General features: G+C 37.6%; 1 protein-coding gene across 6 annotated transcripts in view; it reads right to left on the reverse strand.

Moving 5' to 3' along the window:
• CDC14A (cell division cycle 14A) overlaps positions 1-24,317 on the reverse strand; it is a 164,620-nt gene that overhangs the window by 37,270 nt on the left and 103,033 nt on the right. For all 6 annotated transcript variants that reach the window (XM_005542589.5, XM_074000697.1, XM_005542587.5 and 3 more), the window contains 2 exons: positions 19,663-19,893; positions 14,392-14,530 (listed from right to left, as the gene is read on the reverse strand). In XM_005542589.5, coding sequence (XP_005542646.1) covers positions 14,392-14,530; positions 19,663-19,893 — 370 coding nt within the window. The remainder of the gene's footprint in view (positions 1-14,391; positions 14,531-19,662; positions 19,894-24,317) is intronic.

Genomic DNA, 24,317 nt, shown 5'->3' on the forward strand with positions numbered 1-24,317 from the left:
TTAAAAAATAACAGATGCTGGTGAGGTTACGGAGAGAAAGGAACACTTATACACTGTTGGTGGGAGTGTAAATTAGTTCAACCATTGTGGAAAGCAGTGTGGCAATTCCTCAAAGAGTGAGAAACAGAATTACCATTCATCCCAGCAATCCCATTACTAAGTATATATCTTGAAGAGTATAAATCATTCAACCATAAAGACACATATACGCAAATGTTCATGCAGCACTATTCACAATAGCAAAGACAAGGAATCAACCTAAATGTCCATCAGTGATAGACTGGATAAAGAAAATGTGGTACATATACACCATGGAATACTATGCAGCCACAAAAAAGAATGAGATCGTGTCATCTGTGGGAACACGGATGGAGCCTCCCAAACCTGCACGTTGTCCACATGTACCCTAGAACTTAAAGTATAATATATGTATATATAGAGATATCTATATCTTTTGATATCTCTATATATACATATAGAGAGAGAGAGTGAGTGAGTTAGGTTGAAAGGGATAAAAATCATGATAAAAAAAGAGAAGATTCAGCTCTGTCATAAATATTGAGAAATTCAGATAAATGAAACACACAGGAAGGACAGGATATACAGATGAAAGACTGAATCCCTGTCTCTCAAGAAAGGATTTCTAGTTTAGGATGAGAAAAGCAAACATATGAAGTCCAATGTTATAAACTCTACGATCAGGATTTGCACACAACCTCAGGAAAAGAGGCCCCTTACTCAATCTGAAGGAATCAAAGAGAAGTTCCCCAACATTCCAGAAGTATCTGGAAAGATGAGCAGGACTATACAGCTAAGAGTATTGCCAAGCAAAGAAAACAACGTGGGCTGGAAAAAGTGGTATCAAAGAAAACAGCACGTTTATGAACATGAATTGTTTAATTTGGCTGAAGCAGAGGCTATGAGAGATGGGCCCTGCATGTCATCCTACGGAATTTAAATTTGATCCCCAAAATAAAGGAAAGACCTTTTAAAGGTCTTCAGGAATGAAAAAGTGGAAACAGAGGAGGAGAAGGACCTAAGAGGCTAGTTGAAAAAAACTCCAATTCCAAAAGAAGTTATAAAATGAAAATTCTGATGCTGCTGCCAACCTAAAGATGAAAATTACAAAGTGACAACTTTCACTTGCTTGGTTTGAAAGACGCAATCTGTCCCATCTCTGGAAAGGCTTGATTTGAACCTGAATATTAAAGATGAATAAGGTGTCAGAGCTGATTTGTGTGTTGCTAAGCAATGCTGTATGCAAGTGCTTCTTGAGAAAAAGCAGCACTTCACGCAAATTCCTTTTTATTGAAAATGCAAACCATGCTAGCTTTTATTGTGGTGTCTATTACTCCCTAAAAGCCTCATCTCAAACAAAAGAAGTAAAACATGTATTTTTAAGCATTTAGTATTTAAAAATCAAATCTTATGAAGCTAACACACCAGCTCAAAGTACCTTCTCCAAGAATATAGTGCATTTTCTAAAACAGCATGAAATTTACTGACCCTCTGCTAATAGGGCATGTGCTTTAAAATTACAGGAAGGGATGTGTCTTGGTTTGAATAGAGCCTTAAGAAGTACAGCCAGTGCTGGGGTCATTGTTTTCAGCCATGTCCTTGCCCTGGGTTAGTTGGGCTTAGGCTAGCCAGACATGGGACATAAGAAAATAACTAAATAATTTGGCTGTGATGAGCCAAGTTACAGTTGATTCTGATCTAGAGCCTTCACAGGTCTTTTTTTTACATCTACTTTTAATATTCATCTAATGAAATCCAAGCCAGTTGCACTGTTATAGTGAATATTCCTAGTTCTGAGTACAGAACACAATGGCAGCCAGCCATTGTGCAGGCTTCTGTGTGTGGCTGACCTGTCCTCCTTCACTTCCCTAAGCCCAGCCTAATCCCATCTCCACACCAACCAAACTCTTCATCTTCATCCTTCTTCCATCCTGGACACATTTTCCCAAAAAACCCAACCCTGACCACAAAGTCCATCCAAAGCCACTATTTGGTCACTTCAAGTAGAAACATAACCCACTTTCTAGCTTGGCCTAGGCCTACTCTAGCCATGACTTGAGTACCAATCTGTTTTGTGTACCTTCTATTCCACCAGCCCAGAGTTATTATGAAAAGAGAGACAGTTCCTGGCCTAAAGAAGTTGGCTAACAAAATGGTCTAACTTGCTATCAAAGGAAGACAGATTATTCAGCCTCAAAAAGAAATTCTGATACGTTACAACATGGATGAACGTTGAAAATGTGCTAAGTAAAATAAGCCAGACACAAAAGGACAAATATTGAATGATTCCATTTGCATGAGGAATCTAGAACAGGCAAATTCATAATGTCAGAAAATAGAACAGAGGTTTTCAGAGACTTGGGTAGGGGTTGGAGATAATGGGGATTCATTGTTTAATGGGTACATAGTTTCTGTTTGGAATGATGAAAACATTCTGGAAATAGTGCTGATGGCTTCACAACATTATGAACATATATAAAGTCACTGAATTATACACATAATAATGGTTAAAATTGTAAGGTTTATGTTATACATATTTTACCATAATACAAAATTAATTTAAAAATTCAGTCTTCTATCCAGAGTAATAACTGGCATGAGTATTTAATAATAAATTTCTGATGCAACCACTGCCAAATATTCTGATACATACTTAATTATCCTTAATACTTGAACCCATATTAGGATTTTATTTTTGCTTAGTCAGTAGTTCCAGTGTCAACTGGCAGTCAACAAATGGATCAGATAATGCAGCAGTAACTCTTGAAAAGAAAATCAGAAACTTCTATAACCGAGTGTTACTACGAAAATGTCATTTTCAATAAACAGTGTAAACTCAAACCTATGCAGTATGCCTGTAATTCTAATAAAACACAGTATCTTGTATTGTTAAATTCTGATTTTTACAGTATTTCAGATTATAATTTCTGTATTTTAGGAAACACAAAATGTTAAATCCTTAAAACAGATAATTAAAAATCTTTAGCCTATATTCCTTGACCTACTGTATGTATCTAAAAGAAACATAAAAGGAAATGGTACAGGTATGCAAAGGCATACAGAGTGAATATAATGGACTATGGAGACTATGGGCAAGAGAGATTAAAAACTACATATCGGGTACAATGTACACTACTCAGGTGATGGGTGCACTAAAATCTCGGAGTTCATACTATACAATTCATCCATGTAACCAATAACCACTTGCATCCCAAAAGCTATTGAAATTTAAATTTTTTTAAATTTTTCAAAAAAAGAAATGATAGAAGTCAATCTCAGCTAAAACTCAAACCATTAGTGTTAGACTTTTTCAAGCATTTTCCATTTTCTAAACAGATGTTTTTCATCTTATTTTTGGTAATTCCTGAAATAAAAAAGCAATGGTTTAACTATTAATTTCTGATCTAGCTCAATCCAATTGTGAAACTTACCAAATGCTATCGATACCAAAGTAAGATGTAGCCTAAGTTGATATCTACAGCGTAAGGATGAGCCAAACACCCTTGTTATTGAATGTAGTTCAAGGACCAGCAGCATCGCATCACCTGGGAGTCTGTTAGAAATGAAGACTCTCAGGTCTCACCTCAGACCTGGCTGAATCAGAGACTGCACTGAACAAGATCCCCCAATGATTCCTAGGCACTTTCATGTTTGGGAAGCACTGAAGACAATGGAAGGCTTGCAACAAAGTTAGAATTCTGAAAATATCCAACTAAGTAGAAGCTGATGAAGTAGAAGTAGACATCTATGGTACTAAAGTAAAACAGCGGAATTTCTGATATATGGATTTAAGAATGAAAAAGAGTTCAACCATAATATTGTGCTTCTTAAAGATAACCTCGTTCAAAATGGAAGCTCTGCTTTACAGAGACAAAACTTCCTGTAAGAGCCAGGTTTAAGCTTTATGTGAGTTCTCTCTGTCTCAGGAGGAAATGCAAAATAAAAGTAATGCCATATTGGGCCCCATAAGTAAAGGATCTCCATGAAGTGAAAATCCCCATGGGAGCCCAACACTAGTCCCTCAATGATCCCTTTATAATGAATGAAAGCTTTAACAGATCATGATCCCCAAGGACACAAACAGATCTATCTATCTGTGATATACGTTATGTATCACAGATAGATAATGGTACCCAAGGTCAGGGGAACATTCACACAGTAAACATTCAGTAAATAGAATCAACCAAATTGTAAAAGCAGCCTGACTCCACCTTTATAATTCTAAAGGTTGTCTCTGAGGACGTTGAGTCCAGAGTTGGCTCAAAAACAAAAAGATGTATTTTTACATCATTTTAAGAACCTTGAGGATGTTTGATAGAAGACACATTTGGGATTCAGAATGGTATTTTTGGTTTAAGAACTTTAGCTTTAAATAGAAGAAAAACACCTGATGGTTGTTTTGCAAATAGAGAGTTTTATTTATATCCTTTAAAGTTTAAATACAAAATTTCAGACTGTAACAAAGGAGAGGTCAGCCAATATGTAAATTCATCAACAACTCAAAAGGATGCTAATAAACATCTCTCTTACTGCCAGTGAATAAGAGGGCTGCTTGTTTAAGACACGGCAATTAAACACCTGGACATATTTTGGTCCTCAAGGACTAGGAGGATATGACAAACCAGCCTTTATAAGTCACAGCTTTGGAATTAACATTCTCTAAAAAGCACTGATTGACTTTTCACCTTTAAAAGAATACAATCACTTTAACTTGTTCAGTCATTTTTGACAGGTGAAAACCTAACAGAAAACGTTTTTACCCTCTTATTTCTTGCTTAATGAACACGTTACTTATTCATGCTTTTGCGTCATCATTGACTTCATACTCTTCGTCTCTCTGATCATTAGTCTTCAAAGCCTTGTATTTTTTTTTTCTTCTTGAAATGTCCCTGGTACCCATCTCTAACTCTTCAGTCCAACTTCTACCCTCTTTTGATAAGTCCTTGTCTCTCTGAGATGGATGATAATAGTCTCCTTTTTAGCCTCTCTGATTCCAATCTCCATCCACCCAATTCATCTTACACATTGTTGCAACCCAAGCTTCCTTAAATAACACTTAAGTCACACGACTCCTCTATACGCTCTTATTCATCATACTTTCTAATTTGGAGTATTTGGAATTAAATACTCCAAATTAGAAAGTATGATGAATAAGAGAAGTTCAGAATATGCATGTTCATCACTAGGAACCGCATCTCTTACTGTAATATTTGCTATCTATACAAAGCAGATGTATTAACTTCCTAAGGATATTGTAAAGCACTGCCATAAATGTGGTGGTTTAAAAGAACACAAATTTACTTTCTTACAGATCTGGAGTTAGAATTCTGAAATCAGTTTCACTGAGCTAAAGCAGTGACAGTAGGCAGGGCTGGTTCCAATACAGGCTTTGAGGAGATAATTTGTTTCCTAGCCTTTTTCAATTTAGAGTGGCTGCACATATTCCTTGCCTTATGGCTCCTTCCTCCATCTTTAAAGTGCATCAATCCAATCTCTGTTTCAGTCATCATATCGGCTTCTCCTCTAAATGGCTCCTCCTGGGTCCCTCTTCTTAGGACACTGTGATTATATTGGGCCCACCCAAATAATCCAGGATAATCTCCTCACATCAACATCCTTACCTTAATCACTTCTGCAAAGTCCTTTTTTCCATATACAGTAACATTCACAGCTGGCACAATTCACAGGGATTAAAACATGCATATATTTGGGGAGACACTATTCAGACTGCCACAGCAGATTCCATGCCAAAAATTATAGCCAGACTAATTACCTTAAAATATAAGGCAATAATACCATTTCTGGAAAATGAAGTAGATGTACTTTTCCCTATTCTTCCCAATAAGTAAAATTTAAAATCCTATATATATTTTTTAAAAAAATAACAAGACTCTGAAAAATAGAAAAGAAAAAGGCAGAGTGGTTGGAACTTTGAGACCTAAGTAATGAAATGGTGCTGAGTACCTCGAGTTTTCTTTTTGCCTGACTTAGCCCAGTCTTAGGGCTGAAGAAGATAATGATCCAAAATGCCAACAGAGCCGGGGTTTTTTGGTTTTTTTTGGTTTTTTGTTTTTTTTTTTTTTTGCAACGGAGTCCTGCTCTGTCACCCAGGCTGGAGTGCAGTGGCGTAATCTCGGCTTACTGCAACCTCCGCCTCCTGGGTTCAATTGATTGCCTCAGCCTCCAAAGTAGCTGGGATTAGAGGCATATGCCACCACACCCAGTTAATTTTTGTATTTTTAATAGAGACGGAGTTTCATCATGTTGACCAGGTTGGTCTCGAACTCTTGACCTCATGTGATCTGCCTGCCTTGACCTCCTAAAGTGCTGGGATTACAGGCATGAGCCACTGTGCCCAGCCCAGAGCTGATATTTTTAAAGCCCAAAGAAAAGCCTGCTCTGTCTAGTCAAAGGAACAGGAAAAGGGTATCCTAGAAGACAAAAAACATTTCAACAACTGCTCTTCTCCAGCCAAACCCCACAGGAAAAAAACTGTGGCCCTAACCCTGACAGCCAGCAAAGACTGAGAGGGTTCCTGGATTTCCACGCTGCCAGGCTGTAGGCAGGCACCCCTATACCCTTTGTCAGTCACTCACCAGAGAAGTGTTAAAGAAGGCTAAGTTGGGAGTCAGGTAATGAGATCCCCCAGTTTCCGCCCCACTCCTCACTAAGGTATTAATGGTGGAACCTGGAAGTTCACCTCAATCAGGCAGTGACCAGCAACCCTCCCTTATCAGCTGGAGTGGTGTCACAGGAGGCCTAGTGGAGAGTGAAGACTTTCACCAACACCCTTCAGCAACAAGGTGACCCCTATTACAGTGTCAGTGCAGACCAGATGGGAAGCTAGAACTCCCACCTCCACCCACCAGCAACAAGAAGTCTCTCAACCTTGGACATCAACAGAGGCTGAGTGCAGAATCCAGATTCCTGCCTCCACCTGGTAGTAGCAATGTGGCAACCCCCCACCCCCCAACCCAACTGCCACCACCTTCCCCTGCTGGAGCATGTAAGAAGCCAGATACAACAGAATATTTAAGTAAGATCCAGAGTCTCACAACATACTAGGAAAATGTTCAGGTTAACATTTTCTGACCTTGACATTGACTGAAGGAAAAGACATGATCACTAAATGCCAACACCAAGATGACAGAGATGTTAGAAGAATTTGACAAAGATTTAAAAGTAGCCATGACAAAAATGCCCCAACAAACAAAGACACACGAAACAACTGACAAAATAGGAAGTTTCAGCAAAGAAACAGATATAAAGAAAACCAAATAGAAAGTTTAGAATAGTATATAAAAAAAAAATGTAAAATTCAGCGAGTGGGTTAAACGGCAGAATTGAGAGATGAGAGAATTTGTGAAGCTGAAGATAGAATAGTAGAAACTATCCAATCTGAAAGAGAAAATAAACTAAAAATAAAATGAAGAGAGTCCCAGAGAGCTGTGGGACTTAAAAACCGAACACTCATGTCAACAGAGTTCCAGAAGGAGAGAAAAAAGAGGACAGGGTTCAGAAAGTACTTAAGTAAATAATAGCTGAAAAACCTTCCAAATTTGACAAGGTATAAACCAAAACATTTGAGAAGCTGAGTAAACCTCAAAAAAGGATAATTCCAATGAAATCCACACCCAGACACATTGCCAAAATCCTGAAAACTACAAACAAGCAGAAGGAAATAAATATAAAAACATGAACCAATGAAATTAAAAATAAACAAAAATATAAGGAGAAAATTAATGAAACAAAGAGCTGATTCTTTGAAAAGATCAATAAAATTGTCAAACTTCTAGCGAGACTGACAAAGGGAAAAAGTATATATAAATTACTAACATCAGAAATGAAGCCAAGAAAATCACTACAGGCCCTGCAAACATAAAGGAATACTAAAAAAAAAAAAAAGCAACTCTACAAACATAAATTTGACAATTTAGATGAAACTGGCTAATTCCTCAAAAAGCAAACTACAATAATTCACCCAATATGAAATGGAGTATTTATCTATTAAGGAAATTGAATTCATAATTTTAAAAAGAAATCCCCAGGCCCAGATAATTTCACTGGAGAATTCTATCAAGCATTTTAAGAATTCACACCAGTTCTCACAATCTCTTCCAGGAAACAGAGAAGAACAATTCCCAATTCATTTCATGAAGCCAGTATTATCCTGACACAAAACCCAGACAAAACAGTACAAAAAAAGAAAACTACAAACCAATGTTACTTATGAATATGGACATAAAAATTTTTAACAGAGTTCAGCAATATATAAAAAGAATTACACACCATGACCAAATGGGGTTTATTCCAGGGACATAAGGCTCCTTCAATATACAAAAAACAATTGACGTAATCTACCATATTAACAGTCTAAAGAAGAAAATCATGTGATCTTATCAATCAATGCCGAAAAAGTATTTGACAAGTCTCAACACCCATTCATGATAAGAACTCTCAAAAACATAGAAATAGAGGGGAGCTGCCTCAACTTGATACAGAACATCTATGGAAAACCTCAATTAACATACTTAATCCAGGTGAATGCCTGGATGCTTTCCTTCCAAGACTGGGAGCACGACAAGGATGTCTGCTCTTGTCACTCTTATTCATTACAGTGCTGGAAGTTTTAGCCTGTCCAACAAGGGAAGAAAAGGAAACACAAGGTATATAGATTAGAAAGAAAATAAAACTGTCCCATTTGTGGTTGAAAAAGCAATCCCCAAGAATTTGCACATACATACACACACACGCCCCCACACAAAACTCCTAGGTTTCAGGATACAAAATAAACATAGAAAAATCAACTGTGGCCAGGCAGGGTGGCTCACACCTGTAATCCCAGCACTTTGGGAGGCCGAGGTGGGAGGATCACCTGAGGTCAGGAGTTCGAGACCAGCCTAGCCAACATAGTGAAACCCCATCTTAAAAATACAAAAAATTAGGTGGGCTTGGTGGCACACACCTGTAATCCCAGCTACTTGGGAGGCTGAGGAGGGAGAATCACTTGAACCCCGGAGGCGGAGGTTGCAGTTAGCCAAGATCGTGCCATTGCACTCCAGCTTGGGCAACAAGAGCGAAACTCCATCTCAAAAAAAAAAAAAAAAGAAAAAAAAATCAACTGTATTTCTACATACTAGCAATGAACATATGGACATAAATACCATTTATAATTGCTAAAAAAAAAAAAAGTACTTAGATGTAAATTTAACAAAAAAGGACTTGCATCCAGAAAACTATGCAATGCTGATGAAATAAATCAAAGAAGATCTAAATAAATGAAAAGACCTATCATGTTTATGGATTAGAAGACTCAACAATAGTAAAGATGTCAATTCTCCCCAAATCAATATAGAAGATTAACATACTTCCTATTAAAATCCCAGAAACATTATCTGTAGATTTAGACAGGCTTACTCTAAAATTTATATGAAAAGGAGAAGAAAGTGGAATTGCTCAGAATATTTTGTTAAAGAAGGAGAAAGTGGAAGGAATCACTCTTCCAATGTTAAGGCTCACTATATGGGTTCAGTAATCAAGACAGAGTGGTACTGAAGGAAGGAGACACATAGGCCAATGGAACAGAACAGAGAACAAAGAAATAGATCAACACAAATATATCCAAATGATTTTTGATACTGCTATAGAAACAATTCAGTAGAGAAATTGAATTTTCAACAAAAATGGTACTGAAGCAACTGGGCATGCATAGGCCAAAAAAAAGAAGCTTGACCTAAGTCTCACACATTATGAAATAAACAAAAAACCTCAAAATTCATCACAGACTTAAATATGAATGTAAAACTATAAACTTTTTAGAAAAAAAATACGAGAAATCATTGAGTACTAAGAGTCTTAGACAATATCAAAAAGAAAAAAGTGATAAAAGGGATTTCATCAAAATTTAAAACTTTTATTCTGTAAAAGATCCTATTAAGAGGATGAAAAGACAAGTTATAGACTGAAAAAAAACTTGAAAAACATTTATCAGACAAAGGACTAGTATCTAGAATATACGAAGATAGACCTTAGTCATCAAGAAAAAGCAAATTAAAACTCTAAAGCAAGTTACCACTTTAAAAAATCTAATGGCTTAAATTTAAGAGACTGACAAACCATTGCTGATGAGAACATAAACAGGCATATCTACTTTGGAAAACTGTTTAATAATTCTAACCCTGAATGCACACATACCCAACTGTTTCACTCACAGGTATATCTCTAACAGATAGGTGTACCAAAAGATATGAAATAGCTAATGAAGCTGAATCGCTTTTCGCATGTTTATTGGCCATGTGTACATTCTCTTCTATGAAGTATCTTTTCGTGTTTCTTACACATTTTTTATCAGATTGTCTTTTTATTGTTAATTTGTAGGATTCTAAGTATTCTGGGTACTAGTATGGTGCCCCTTATTATGTGATGCAAATATTCTCCTACTCTTGTGGTTTTCATTTTCACTCTCTTAACAGTGTCTTTGATGAAGAGAATTCTACAATTTCAACTCAGTTATAGGCTTTCTGTGTACCACTTAAGACATCTTCGTTAACTTCAAAGTATGAATATATTATTTTATGCTATCTTCCAGAAGCTTTACTGATTTTTCTGTCACATTTAGATCAACAACTCATCAGGAATTCCTTTAAAAAAAAAGGTTGTGAGATAGGAGCCAAGGTTCTTTTTTTCCCCATATGGATATCCAGTTGACCCAGCAGAATTTACTAAAAAGACCTTTTCCTGTTGCTCTATCATGTCACCTTTATCATAAATCAAGTGTCTGTATATGTCTGAATTTGTTTCTGTACTTTATATTCTATTCTATTGGTTAATTTCTCTGTCTTGACACCAACACCTCAACATCATAATTGCTGCAGTTTTAAAATGAATCCATGTCTGGGAGTGTAAACCCTCCAGCTGTGATCTTATTCAAGATAATCTTTATCTTTTCATTTATTTATAACTTCTTTAATTTCTCTCAATAAAAAAATTTCTTTGGTTTTCTGTGTAGAGATATTGCACATCTCTAACCTGAAGTTACTGGATGCACTGTAAATGGTATAATTTTTTAGGTTTTATTTTCTAATTTAAGGCTAGTATATGGAATTACAACTGATTGTGCTCCTGTGTAACCACAACCCAAGATAAGATACAGAACATTTCCAGCACTCTAGAAAGTTCCATCATGCTTTTTGGGGGGGTCAGTTTTCCTTGACACACCTCAGAAGCAATTGCTTTCTGATTTCTATCACCACAGAATAGTTTTGCTTGTTCTTGGGCTTTATCTATACAGCATGTATTATTTTATGTCTGGCTTTTCTTCCCCTCTTACAATAATATGATATTCATCTATGTTGAGTATATCAGTAATTCATTCTTTTTTATCGCTGGTTAGTATTTCATTTTATGAACATATTATGATATGTTCACTTATAAATTGTTGATGGACATTTGGATGATTTCTAATTTTGGGCTATTATGAATAAAGCAACTGTGAATATTCTTGTACAAGTCTTTTTGTGGACAAATGTTTTCATTTTCCTTATTTAAATACCTAGGAATGAAATCATTGGGTCATAGAGTTAAATATAGATTAACGTTATGAGAAACTGCCAAATAATTATACACCAGTTGGTTAACACATGAGAGTTCCAGTTGCTCCATATCTTTGCCAGCATTCTGTAGTAAAACTTCTTTTTTGTTTGTCATTTTGGTTGACATAAAAAAGTATCTCATTGTGGTTTCAATTTCTATTTCCCTGATGGCTAATGATGTTGGATATCTTTTCATATACATATATTACCTTCTGTGAGATATCCGGTCAAGGCTTTTGCCCATTAAAAAATTAACTTTTAAAATTGCTTCTTTATAGTTTTTAATATATGTGTACAAGTCTTTTGTCAGATACATATACTGTGTGCCTTTTAATTAGCAGAATTTTAAAATTGTGCTAAAATTTTTGAAAATTGACTTTGTATCCTGCAATCTTACAGGATTTCTAAGTTTTTGGGTTTTTTTAATTGCATTGGTTAAGATTCCCAGTATAATATTAGAAGTAGTGAGAGTAGACACCCTTGTTTTGTTCCTGATCTTACAGGAAAAGCATCACCATTAAATATAATTTTATATAATTTTAGCTGTAGAGTTTTCATAGATTATTTTTATCTGAATGAGGAAATTTCCTTCTATTTCTAGTTTATTGAAAGTTTATATTAAAAATGGGTACTAAACTTTGTCAAATTTTTGAACATCTATTGAGATAATCACATAATTTTTCTACTTTTTGTGTTAATGTGGTGAATTATATTGATTTTCTAATACTGAACCATGATGGTCATGATGTACTATCTTTTTTATATAGCTGGATTTGACATGCAGTGTTTCTTTAGGAACTCTGTGCTTATGATCATGAGGAATATTCACCATCTGTACATCATTTTGGAGGAATTTCTGTTCAAATCATTTACCTATTTTATATTAAGTTGTTTTCTTGAGTTTTGAGAGTTCTTTATATACAGCTTAAGTATCTATAAATTTAAAAATCCTTCTTCAACCTAGAGTGCCTTTGCCTCATAACTCTAATTTCTTCTCTTACTATTTTGAGATATGGCAGAAAGAAAGAGTATAATAGGGAGGTTGGAGGGAGTACGCAGCCATGAAACATGAGGGCTGTGTTATCTGACACCCTGAGAAAGCTAGGCGACCCTGACTGGTAGAATTCTCTGCTATATCTCCTCACCTTGCGAGCTGTACTTAGCAGAATGCCTGGGGCAATAGGTACAGAGATACCTATTAAATGACAAGCAATAATTTTAAGATATTGATTAAACGGTTTAAAGAACTAGGCTTAGGAGTATTTGGTTTTTTAACCCTAAGACCATTTCTTCAACTTCAGTAATTAGTATAATAAAAACCTGGCAGATACATGGCACAAAGCTCCAGGCTACAGGCACATAAAATGCAAAACAGAGAAATAGAGGAAGACAATGGCTGAGAATCTGATCAAGAATAAAGCTCCAAAATAACAGAATTATTTTATTTGTACCTCACAGGTAAAAACAGATAAATCTCTGTCTTTGTAATGATCCTGTCCGTGCATGTTTTTCTAACTCATTCATTATACTTCTGCATCATTCTTTTAAGCTAAAGTATAACCGCTCATTTTTCAGCACTTATTAATCAGTTATTACCTCTAGGATTGGCAACTAAAGTAATTCATTCCTCAGCAGGCTCAAATCCTCTTATTCATTTCAGATGCTAAGAGTTTACTTACGGCATCTTCCTATGAAATTCATGATCATTTCTTTATGAATTCACACATGATCATGATCATTAAAACTGGAAAGGAATAATTACATTTAAATTGGAAATAACTAATTATATGGAAAAGAATGCTATTCTAAAGAGAGCCATCAGTCGGGCATAGTGGCTCACACCCATAATCCCTGCACTTTAGGAAGTCAACGTGGGAGGACTGATTGAGCCCAGGAGTTCAAAACCAGCCTGGGCAACATAGTGAGACCCTGTCTCTACAAAAAATTAAAAATTAAAATTAAAATAAAATAGGGTCAACCCAGCATAAAAAGAAAAAAAATGAAGTTTCAGTAAAAGATATCACTAATGAATAGTATTTCAGAGCTGGACCTAGATCTACCAGTACTAACTTCATCTTCTCATTTTATTAATGAGTACATTGAGATATGTTCTAACATTCTAAGAAGAAAGGATTGTATCCTACAGTTTAAATCTCTCTATCTCTTGGGCTGAGGCTAGACAAAAAGTTAATGAATGAAAGGCTATGGGAATAAATGAATGAGTGAATAAATAAGTATTCTTCTAAATAATGGTCATAAAGCTAGTTAGTGACAGAGTCAGAAATAAAACCCAGTTCTCCTCCTTTTTTCTTCTGTGGTAACTTCTTGGGTAAATTCATAAGTTGTATCTACATTAGCAGTTTAGTTAGTTGTCAGGAGAACAGCAATCTTACCAAAATCACTGAGTGACCTTAATTGTGTTTTTCTTTTTCCCATTATGCTTTAAGACATGCAAACAAAAGAAAAGAATGAAAAGTGCCAAGTGGGATGTCATAAGAAAATTGCACTGTAGCCAGATCACACATAGAAAATGACAGAAAAAGGGTAGGCAGAGATGGCTCTGTGATTTTCTTCTCACTCTCACCTGATCTAAGAGATATAAAAGGTACAAAGTTAGAATGCATTAGCTGTCAAATCAACAATATTCTATTAGAGGCACACACTTCTCTTAACAATGGAGCCATTTTATAACCACAGGCTGACATGGTCCACAACCAGGGGAACAAGAGGTAGAAAAGATCAAGGACAGGCTATAATGTGATAATGGGGACAATATACTTACTCTTCCAGAAAGTGCTGTTGGGGTCCTATAATAGAACCTGGCCGGCATATTCTAATCCAAGCAATTATTTCAGCGTGTGTAAACCTGTAGTGTTTCATTACATAACAGGCTATCAATGTCCCTGTTCTTCCAAGACCAGCTGTAAGAGAGGGAAACAAAATAAGAAATATAAAGTCTAGCAAATGCTCCCACAAAAACACTGAAATCAAACCTTGCCCAGAAACTGCTCTGCATTCAAGTGTGATGATATTATCAACAGCTAATAAACATAACTGCTATCATGTAAAACTCATTTTTTCTTTAAACAATGGGAAGGGCAAAATGAAGCTGCCATAGATTTGGGGGCAAGAAAGTGATGGGACAAAAAGCAAATGGGTCTGGCAGCAGCATCACTGGCTGGATTGGAAAAGCCAGAGATGAAAGCAAGAGAGATGAGATGGAAGGCAGGGGCAGGGAAGCAAGGATGGCTGAAGGAGTTTGGGATGAGGATGGAAAGGGATGAGGCCGAGCAAATGCAATAAAGAGGAAAAGATGAATTAGAAATCCATTAGGACTGGGTCACAGGGAAAGTTATAGGTAAGTGACATTTCTGACCCTAGAAAACTGGTACAATGTTGACTTCATCCATGAAAACATTTAGTTAGAAAAAGAAATAAGGAAAAAAAAAATGTGTGTATGTGCATGTGTGTGTGTGTGTGTGTAAAACAAAACAAAGTAGGGTAACGTTGATAGTTTCATTTTTTACATGTTCAAGAATCTTTTGCTTTTGAGGGGACCTTTGTCAGCGTTCCCTGACCAAACAATAAAGGTGGTTTTCTCTTATCTCCCAGTACTTGGGAGCACACAGTACTTCAGCAAATCTAAGACTACTGTCGTGTAGCATCTAAGTTCCACTAAGAAAGAAAAAAATTAAACTATGACACGCTCTCAATTTTAAGATGAATTCTAATTTCAGAAATGTTAAAATGTGAAAAAGGTATGTCTTTAAATCAGTGTTCCTCAACCTTTTTTACAGTATTGTTCCTTCCAGGAGCCTCTTTAGATATTTTATTCCTAATCAATCCAAATGAAATTTCACTGTCACAGATAGACTGCATATCTGTTTATGTAAATCTGTGCTTTATAAAAGAAAAAAAAAAAAAGTTTTTCATCCCACCAAAACAACAATTTTGTCCCCTTGGGGGCAATATTCTTGGATTGAGAATATATATTGAAAATGCAAATTAAAGGACAATCAATCTGATGTCTACAGATGCCTGATATTTCCTTCCCATTAACCCTTCCTTTTTTTTTTTTTTTTTAGACTGAGTTTCGCTGCTGTTGCCCAGGCTGGAGTGCAATGGCACGATCTCAGCTTACCGCAACCTCCGCCTCCCAAGTTCAAGCGATTCTCCTGCCTCAGCCTCCCGAGTAGCTGGGATTACAGGCATGCACCACCATGCCCAGCTAATTTTGTATTTTTAGTAGAGACAGGGTTTCTCCATGTTGGTCAGTCTGGTCTCGAACTCCTGACCTCAGGTGATCTGCCCTCCTTGGCCTCCCAAAGTGCTAGGATTACAGGCGTGAGCCACAGCTCCCGGCTAACCCTTCCTTTTTAAGAAGTATTCATACTCTGTTTTATTAGATGAGGTGTGTGTATGTTCTGTTTTAATCTGAAGGGACTCTTGTCCCAGATCAAACATCAATGTTCTTTAGAGGGGTGAGGTTTAATTGTGGTCTCAGTGGGGCTCCCCATTGTTTACGATTAAGAGTTCTGAGTAATTTGCCTTCTATTTCACCCAGTGCCTATCATTGTTAATTCCCTAGATGCCTGGCAAGACTACAAGCAACCGTATAAATAAAACATAGGTGACATCCTGGAGCAGAAGCCAGAGCCCAGTGAGTTTCCAGAGTTCTTCCTTCAAGTCACCAATGTGGGTGTGTATCTGGAGAGAAAAGGGCCTTCCTTATGGAGACAACACTGTCTCTCACTGCTGCCCGCTGGGCAGAGACCTGGATGGCTCCCTCACTTAAGTTCCTGTTCACACTCACAACCAAAAAGGAGGTGCAGGAAATTTTCCAATTTCTCTGAAACTAAAGCAGCTTCCCCCTTTTAAAAAAGAGTCTATAATTTTGATCTATAAAAAGAACGTACTTAGCACTCAATAGTTAGGAGCTCTTACCACAACTGAACAGAATAGGAACATTTCACTAAGTTTCTATAAAAACTTTAACAAAATTTTTAAAGCATTTGTAATTAAAGGGCTCCCTGCCACAGCATGACAAGATGTTGAAAAGTGTTCTATTTATACCAAGTCAAACACCAATTGCTTTACAGTTCCAGGCATTTTCTGAAAGCCCTATAGAACATCAATAATCACATACTGGAATATCACAATGTTGCTGTATTTTAGATTATTATTTGTGGTAGAGAATTTCAAGAATTGATAGCCATCTCTTTTATCAACCACAAAGGGAAATGCAGATATTGAAATGTAATCCCCAGCAAATTGTTTTCTAGTTTATCTCTGTATAAAATACTTTATGTTGAGACATGACATATTCATTCCCTTTTCAGTAGCTACCAAAGTTCATCTGACATAGGAAAGATTCTTTCTCCCTCCTTCTTTTAGTTCAATTAAAAGACTGAGTGCTGCTTGAATTCCCAGAAAATTAAGCTGACTTAATTAGGGCAGATGTCAAAATAATTAACAAGCCTATAGTAGATAAGTATGCTGTGAAAAGCAATAGAGCTGTAATTAAACCAAAGGTGTAATCCCTATAAAAGAACCCTCTATGTGTGTGCAAGTGTGCAAGTGGAAGAAAATGAAATAACACTCTCAAAAAGACATGACCACATGTAAATGTGACCATCCTATACAAGAACTGAATTCAATGTTAAATTGATTTAATATAAAAACATCTACAATACAGACCAGGTACGGTGGTTCACACCTGTAATCCCAGCACTTTGGGAGGCTGAGGCAGGTGGATCATCTGAGGTCAGGAGTTCAAGACCAGCCTGGCCAACATGGCAAAACCCCATCTCTACTAAAAATATAAAAAATTAGCCAGGAGTGGTGGCGGGCACCTGTAATCCCAGCTACATGGGAGGCTGAGGCAAGAGAATTGGTCGAACCCAGGAGGCAGAGGCTGCAGTGAGCCAAGATCACACTATTGCACTCCAACCTGGGTGACAGAGCGAGACTCTCTTTCTCCAAAAAAAAAAAAAAAAAAAAGAGGAAAGAAAAGAAAAAAAAAGAAATCTGCAATATAAAATAAATACATATATTTTTTAAAAGGTAAACATTCACAGGTCAAGGATATAGAGAAAATATCTGTAATAAGAATGTTTAACACCAGAGAGTTTTATTTGCACAAGGTCTCTCAGGTGAGAAATACTATCAAGAAACACACTGAGTTTTAATGAAAGCTTTGCAGTTCTTCTCCTTTGAATTTGTCACTCCAAGATACAGATGGCTAATCCACAGATAAACTCTATGACATAGTAATAATAAAACTACTTGAACTAGGAAATAAGGCCAAATTAATCACAGGAAAAAAAATAATTTTTATGGCACAAAACTAAACTTTGAAAGAGAAGACAGGATTATTTCCTGCTAAACATTGATATAAATGTTCCCATTAGCTCTCAAGTTCTACTGATGTTTAAAATACGTGACATGTGGGCTTTTTCTTGGACCTGGGCAATACTGAACAAAATGCAATGGAAAAGCAAACAGGGTGCAAATGAACCACATGGGGACAAGCCAACACACTGCCACCCCACTGTGGCCTGAAAGGAGCACCCACAAATGAGCCAGCAAGTAACACCTTCCTAACAGACTCCAAGCCAGAGACAAGATATCCCACAAAGCCAGGGCCCATCCTGCTAGCTAAGGGGGAGGTTAGGGAGGGAGAGCTCTGTCCACCCAGGAGGAGGGAGCCTGGCGTGGGGAGCCCTCCTCCAAACCCAGGCCACGTGCTGCTCATTTCCATCTCTCCGGGTCTCTGGGAAACCGCAGCTTCCCATTTCTGCTCACATGTTCACAAAGTACCTCCACCTACTCAAATCTTAAACATAGAAACAAGGGCCTACAAAACGGCATTTTAATTTCTGTCAGAACCAAAGCCATACTCGTCTGAATAAGTCAGTTACAGCAGCACTAGGCACATGAAAAGAACAGCACCCTCCCCAACACCTACTAGATGATTAGCATAAAATGAGAGGGAAACCAGGTCTAGCTCCAAAACCACGAGCACAGCACCACCCAGCGACACTAGGAGGAGCTGCGCGTGAGGAACTCAAGGCTCCAGCCCAGGGCGGCCCAAGTGATTTCTCCTCGCCGAAATCAAAGACCCAGTAAAATATCTGGAATATTTCCAGTATTATCCATACTGAAAGATCTGGAGTGGAATGGATTTTGAGCCTCCTCAAAGTCTAACAACTAAGCTTAGAGCAAATGGCATGTCATATTTTCTGAGTAGCTGACATAGGGTTGCCAGATAAAATACAGAATGCATGTTCCCTGCAATATTTGGGACACACTTATACTTTTTGTTTTAAAAGTATTCATTGTTTCTCTAACATTCAAATTTAATTAGGCAGCCTGTATTTTTATTTGCTAAATCTGGCAATCCTAAACCTTCTATACTCTGAACAACTCCTGCTCTAAAGTATCCACCTCCAGAGATCAGAGATTTGCAAAACCAACTCTTTAAGTTCATTCCAAGAGGCAGCATCACATCAGCAGCATTGTAAGCTAGCCGATTGTCCCTAGCAACAGGCATGGAAAACACTCTGCTCCATGAAGCCAAAGACTAGCAGGGGAGGGATGGGCAGAGACTGGAATGGGGGTCCAGATAACTGGGTCATAAAACAGAACCACGACAGTGCAAGAGGATGGGGAAGAGATGAGCAATTCTGAAAAAAAAACAAAGGAGAGGGGAAAACTAACAACTCCTGCCTCTTGAGGATTTCACCTGTTTAAAGGTGTTCCTGCAGCCTAAGGACACTACTACTGTAATTTCCCCTCATTGTAGTACGTGGGCCTGGAAAGGTAAGGTCTGAAAAACTGGCATATCAAGAAAGCCACACCACCATCAATTGTCCACACCCAAGCAATCATTTCTTTAAGAAGGGGTTACTAAAATGAGTTTGTGTGCCAGTTGTCTCAAATTAAAAACCCCATTGTGTTCTAAGACACGAAACAGGTTTTGTTTTGTTATTTGCTCTTCTTTGGCCTGTCCCTTCGATAAACGCAGCCACCACCACCGAGGCCTTGCACACACCTTTGCAGTGAACGGCGATGGCCCCTTCAGTGTTCTCACAGATGTTCAGGAACCTTCGCACGATGTTGTCACTGGGTGTGCTGCCATCTATGAAGAAGAGGTCATAGTGCTCGAAGCCAGCGTCTGTGAAGCGCTTTGCCTCATAAATCTTTTTGTTCAGCCTCACAATTGCAGTCACATTATGCTTTTTGAAATAAGGAAAGTAGGCTTCAGGGGCGTGAAGAGGATAACCTAAAGGAAGAAAGGAGCAGTAAGCAAAAGGCATGCATTTCATCTTCCATAACCCAGAAATACAAAACTCTCAACAATGAAGTGTGTAAATCTCAACAAAGCTTGGGAGGAAAGTGTGTTGCGTGAGAGAAAAGGTCACAGCAAGCTCCTAAAAGCATCAATCTTCATAACTGTAAGCACCATAGGAGGTTAAAAAGAAAACTTCTCTAAGTACAGGAAATATATCATTAAAGTTCAAAATCTCAACCTCTAGATTCGAATTCTGGGAGCACACTCTTCCGACTCCCAAAACAAAGGCATTCTTGAAGTACTCGAATGTGCATAACAGACCTAGAATGGTTCGTGGTGACTTTATTCTCCCTTGTGCTTTATTTGCCAATTGACAAATATTTTTCAACTACAGCTAAACCTTTTTTGCCATATGTATAGCTTTAATTTGTAGTACAATGCTCCCCAAAAGCAATTATTATTAAATACCTACTATGTACAAGTCACAATTGCGTATCATTTCAAATTCTCAAAACCATCTCTTAAGAAAGGCTAACTCCACTTAACATATTAAGAAACTAAAAGAGGGGGTGTTGGGGAGATATTGGTCAAAGAAAACAAAATTTCAGTTAGAAAGGAGTATGTCCCAGAGATGTATTGTACAACATGGTGACTATAATAATTTGAAAGTCATTTAGAAAGAAGAATTTAAGTCTTCCCACCACAAAAAAAAATGTGAATACTTAAGTAAAACTTGACTTAGCCATTCTACAATGTATACATATTTCAAAACTTGTTGTACACCATAAATATATAATTTTTATCAATTAAAATAGAAATATTTTTTAGTTAAAAACAAAAAGAATAACTTTTGTAGATACCTCCTTTGTTTGAGGGAGGAAGATGCTCCATCTTTAAACCCCCTTTTATTTTTGAGCGGCTCCACCATCGTGTGAGTATTCCTGGGAGCTACGCAGTCAGCTGGGTTACAGACCTAGCCTTAGCTAATCAGCCAAGGCGACCACTGGGGGCGCTGGCCATTGCAGGCCTTTCTTGGCAGCTCCAAAGGTTCAGGGGACTAAGTTCCCAGCACACGATGGCCACATCTGTAACCCATTCAGGATTCACTGATCCCTAACATACCAGCTGAGTGAAATTATCTCAGTTGGAACCCATTCATGATGGTAGGTTCCAGGGGTGGTGGCAGCCAGCAAAGTGAATCAGACTGTTTCCGTGCTGTGTCCTTGGCTATATTTCCTGCTGCCTTGGATCCCTGTTATGCTAGTCAGCTCTCAGCTCCAAGCCAACTCTCTTATGTTCTGTGACACTGGGGCTGGAGTCCATATACGTCCTACATTTCCCAGACTACCTTTCTATCTGACTTCCTATTGGTTGTAAAAATGGGAGGCACTAAAGCTCAACCTGGGGAGGAGGAAGGAACTTCTTCCTGTCCTCCTGGCAGCATCACTTCAGCAGCAGAAAACAGGAAGCAGCCAGAGTTCTCAGCTTACTTTGGCTCTCATACCACCATCCTGCTGCATTCACCTCTGAGGCTGGAGCCCTCACAGTCTCCATTCCTCAGCCCCCAAATCCAAACACCAGCTGTGTGGCATTCCCTTCAGAGGTCACAGCACCAACCTTCTGGCTCCTCCTCAGAGCTCCCAGGTTCTGCTAACTCCACTTTTGTCCCTTTCGTCCCCCCAGCCTTAAAGGTACTAGCTGTTTTCTCCAACATATTCTGGTTTCTTCAGTGTTGCCTTTTTACTTTTTAGTCTTTTTTGAAACAAACTCCTTGTATTAAATTCTTTATGTTTGAAATGCCTGGTGTGGTTCCCATTTTCCCACTTGGATCCTGTTCATCTTTTAAGCCTAGTTCTCCAGCCTTCTCTTAAAGTCTATGAGCCACCCAACATATTCCAAAAACTGCCTTTTACCAGAGTTAGACAGCCCTAACTGGTACACTTGGCCAGGTCACACAAAGGATGAAGACAGAATTGGAAGGCAGGACCAATTAATCCACAGCTCAGATATGTGATTTTCACAGGCCATGTTGCTTTTGAGCAAAGAGGTAATACAGAGCTTATTTAAAATCTTTTTTGTAGAAACAAAAACATATACAAACATGGAGAAAACATGCTTTTCTAACCGCAAAAATCAAGTCTGTTTTCCCAGTTGGTTTATTTGCTCAAATTATTTCCCTGCAACAGATTTATAGCCTAAAGCAAAAAAAGAACTGTAGTTGGCATTAAGAAATAACAGTTTTTCTATCATGTTTGGAATGGGGAGGAGAAGCGCTCATAAACACCTGGAAAGCCTGCCCTGCGTGTGGCGGGCTGGTGAGAGCTTCTGCCTCCAGGTTGCTAGCATGCCTGGGACCACAATTGCCTAGCCCCTTCTTCCCTGCAACAAAGGCTGCAAAAATCTCTCCTTTCACATATGAATTTCCATCATGAGTAAATGGCAGCATAGCTAATATGCCTAAATAGAATATTAAGAGAAACGATATATATCTCTTTTGAGAAAAAAACACTGGGCAGAAATTGTCCAAATATGGCAACAGGGCACTGAAATAACAATAACAACAATAATTGCACCTAACATTTATCAAGCACTTACTATGTGCTAGCCACTATGCTAAGTGCTTTATGTGGATTATCTCATTAAAACCTGCAATTACTCAATTTCTGATGCCTGGAAAAGCTGGCCCATACACATACAACTAGTAACAGGTACAGCCAGTATTTCAGTCCTGACAGATTCCAACACCCGTGCTGGGGCTAATTTCAAGTAAGATTCAACTTGATTCTATCTGTTAAGGCTCCAAATAAGAGAACATGATATGAGCATGAGCGGTTAGAGTTGGTGAGCAGGTTTTACAAAAACCCGTAAAACTGTTTAGAATAAATTATAAAGCAGTGGAAACGTCCTATGACCTGTGAACAACTGTGTGTGGCTTTTACGGATGTACGTGGGTGCTTTTTGTGAGACTGGTTTTAGCAATGTGTATAATGTGCCGACCCAGAGCTGATGGAGCCTTCATCCGACCCTTACTCCATCTGGCCACAAGATGGTGCGCCGGCATCACTGAACCACAACAAAGTCATGGAGGTGAGCTGACCAAACACATGAACAGGGTATCAGAGTCAAAAGAGATTTCTTTATTCATCTCTTCCCAGGCCCTCATTTCAAAGTTCGAAAACTGACGAACAGCAGAGTCAAATGACTAGTCCGCTCAGTCATTATTAAAAGTAAAAACTACAAAATGAGCAGGCAAATGTAGAAAGACATAAAATCTGTTGATTAGGCTAGTTAACGATAAAAATGTAACCATAATACCTGCTAATAAACGCCTCTTATGTGTGCCCGATACTCTGCAAGGCACTTCATATAACATCTCTAATCCTCACTAGGTGCCTGCAGTGAGCATCATATTTCTCCCACTGTGATATACAAGAAAACTGATGCTCAAAGAAGTTGTGGAACTCACTGAAGCTCACGCAGCCAAAAAGGAATGGAACCAGGCTTCAGCCTGCCCAGGCTCTTTACTAAACAGGACACTGGGCTTCTGTCTTTAAAGGAGCAGGCTAATGCCTCGAATTGTTGGGATTCTCAGTCTGAAGCTATCTTTCTGTGTGTGTAAGTGTGTGTGTGTGTGTGTGTGTGTGTTTAAATGGAAGTGAGAATGACAGTGACACTTAAGAGACATTTTTACAGAAAATCTGAAATCCAAAGTATCTGTTTCATTCTGTTGTTATCCATCACTTATCAATTCAAAATTGTTTAACAAAAAAAAAGTAGGGTTCTTCTCTTCCCCACTGTCAAAACAATGTGAATCAAAATGGCTAAAAGAAACTCCTAGTGTTCCCTGTTGACACAAACACACACTTAAGGCTCTTATAATACATTCTGCCCAGATCCCAAGATTTTACAGCTTCCTTTAGCTACCTCCTAGCAACAGCTTTTTGATCATTTCTTTAAAACCTCAGCTTTTCTACTAACGAGCCTCTAAAATGACTTTCAGCCTCCTCAGAAAAACAAAGGTTTCTCAATTCAAAAAAAAAAGAAAATTACCAAGATGTCACTGTAATTGGATCAGGTTTCTTAATTCCATCATAAAATTATTTTCTCAACTTCAAAAAGAATTTATAAAGTTAAAGTCCTTTACAAAAAAATATAGTGAAGCTTCTAGTGAATATCAGATCTTAAAATGGAAATTCCAGTAAAATAGCAATATTTTACCAATGGCAGCCTTAAATGAAATTGTTCTAGGCATCATAAAAGCTAACAAAGATGAAATAAATGTACTTTCAGACTTTTTTATGTCAATATGAGAGGGCACAATATATGCATAGAATAAAATACGCATATAGAGCAATATCTTAAAGTGATTATTTCTTGATTATATTATGTTTTTAAAGAGTTTTACTCTTTATATT

Source organism: Macaca fascicularis, chromosome 1, assembly GCF_037993035.2.
Source record: "Macaca fascicularis isolate 582-1 chromosome 1, T2T-MFA8v1.1".
Classification (NCBI taxonomy): domain Eukaryota; kingdom Metazoa; phylum Chordata; class Mammalia; order Primates; family Cercopithecidae; genus Macaca; species Macaca fascicularis.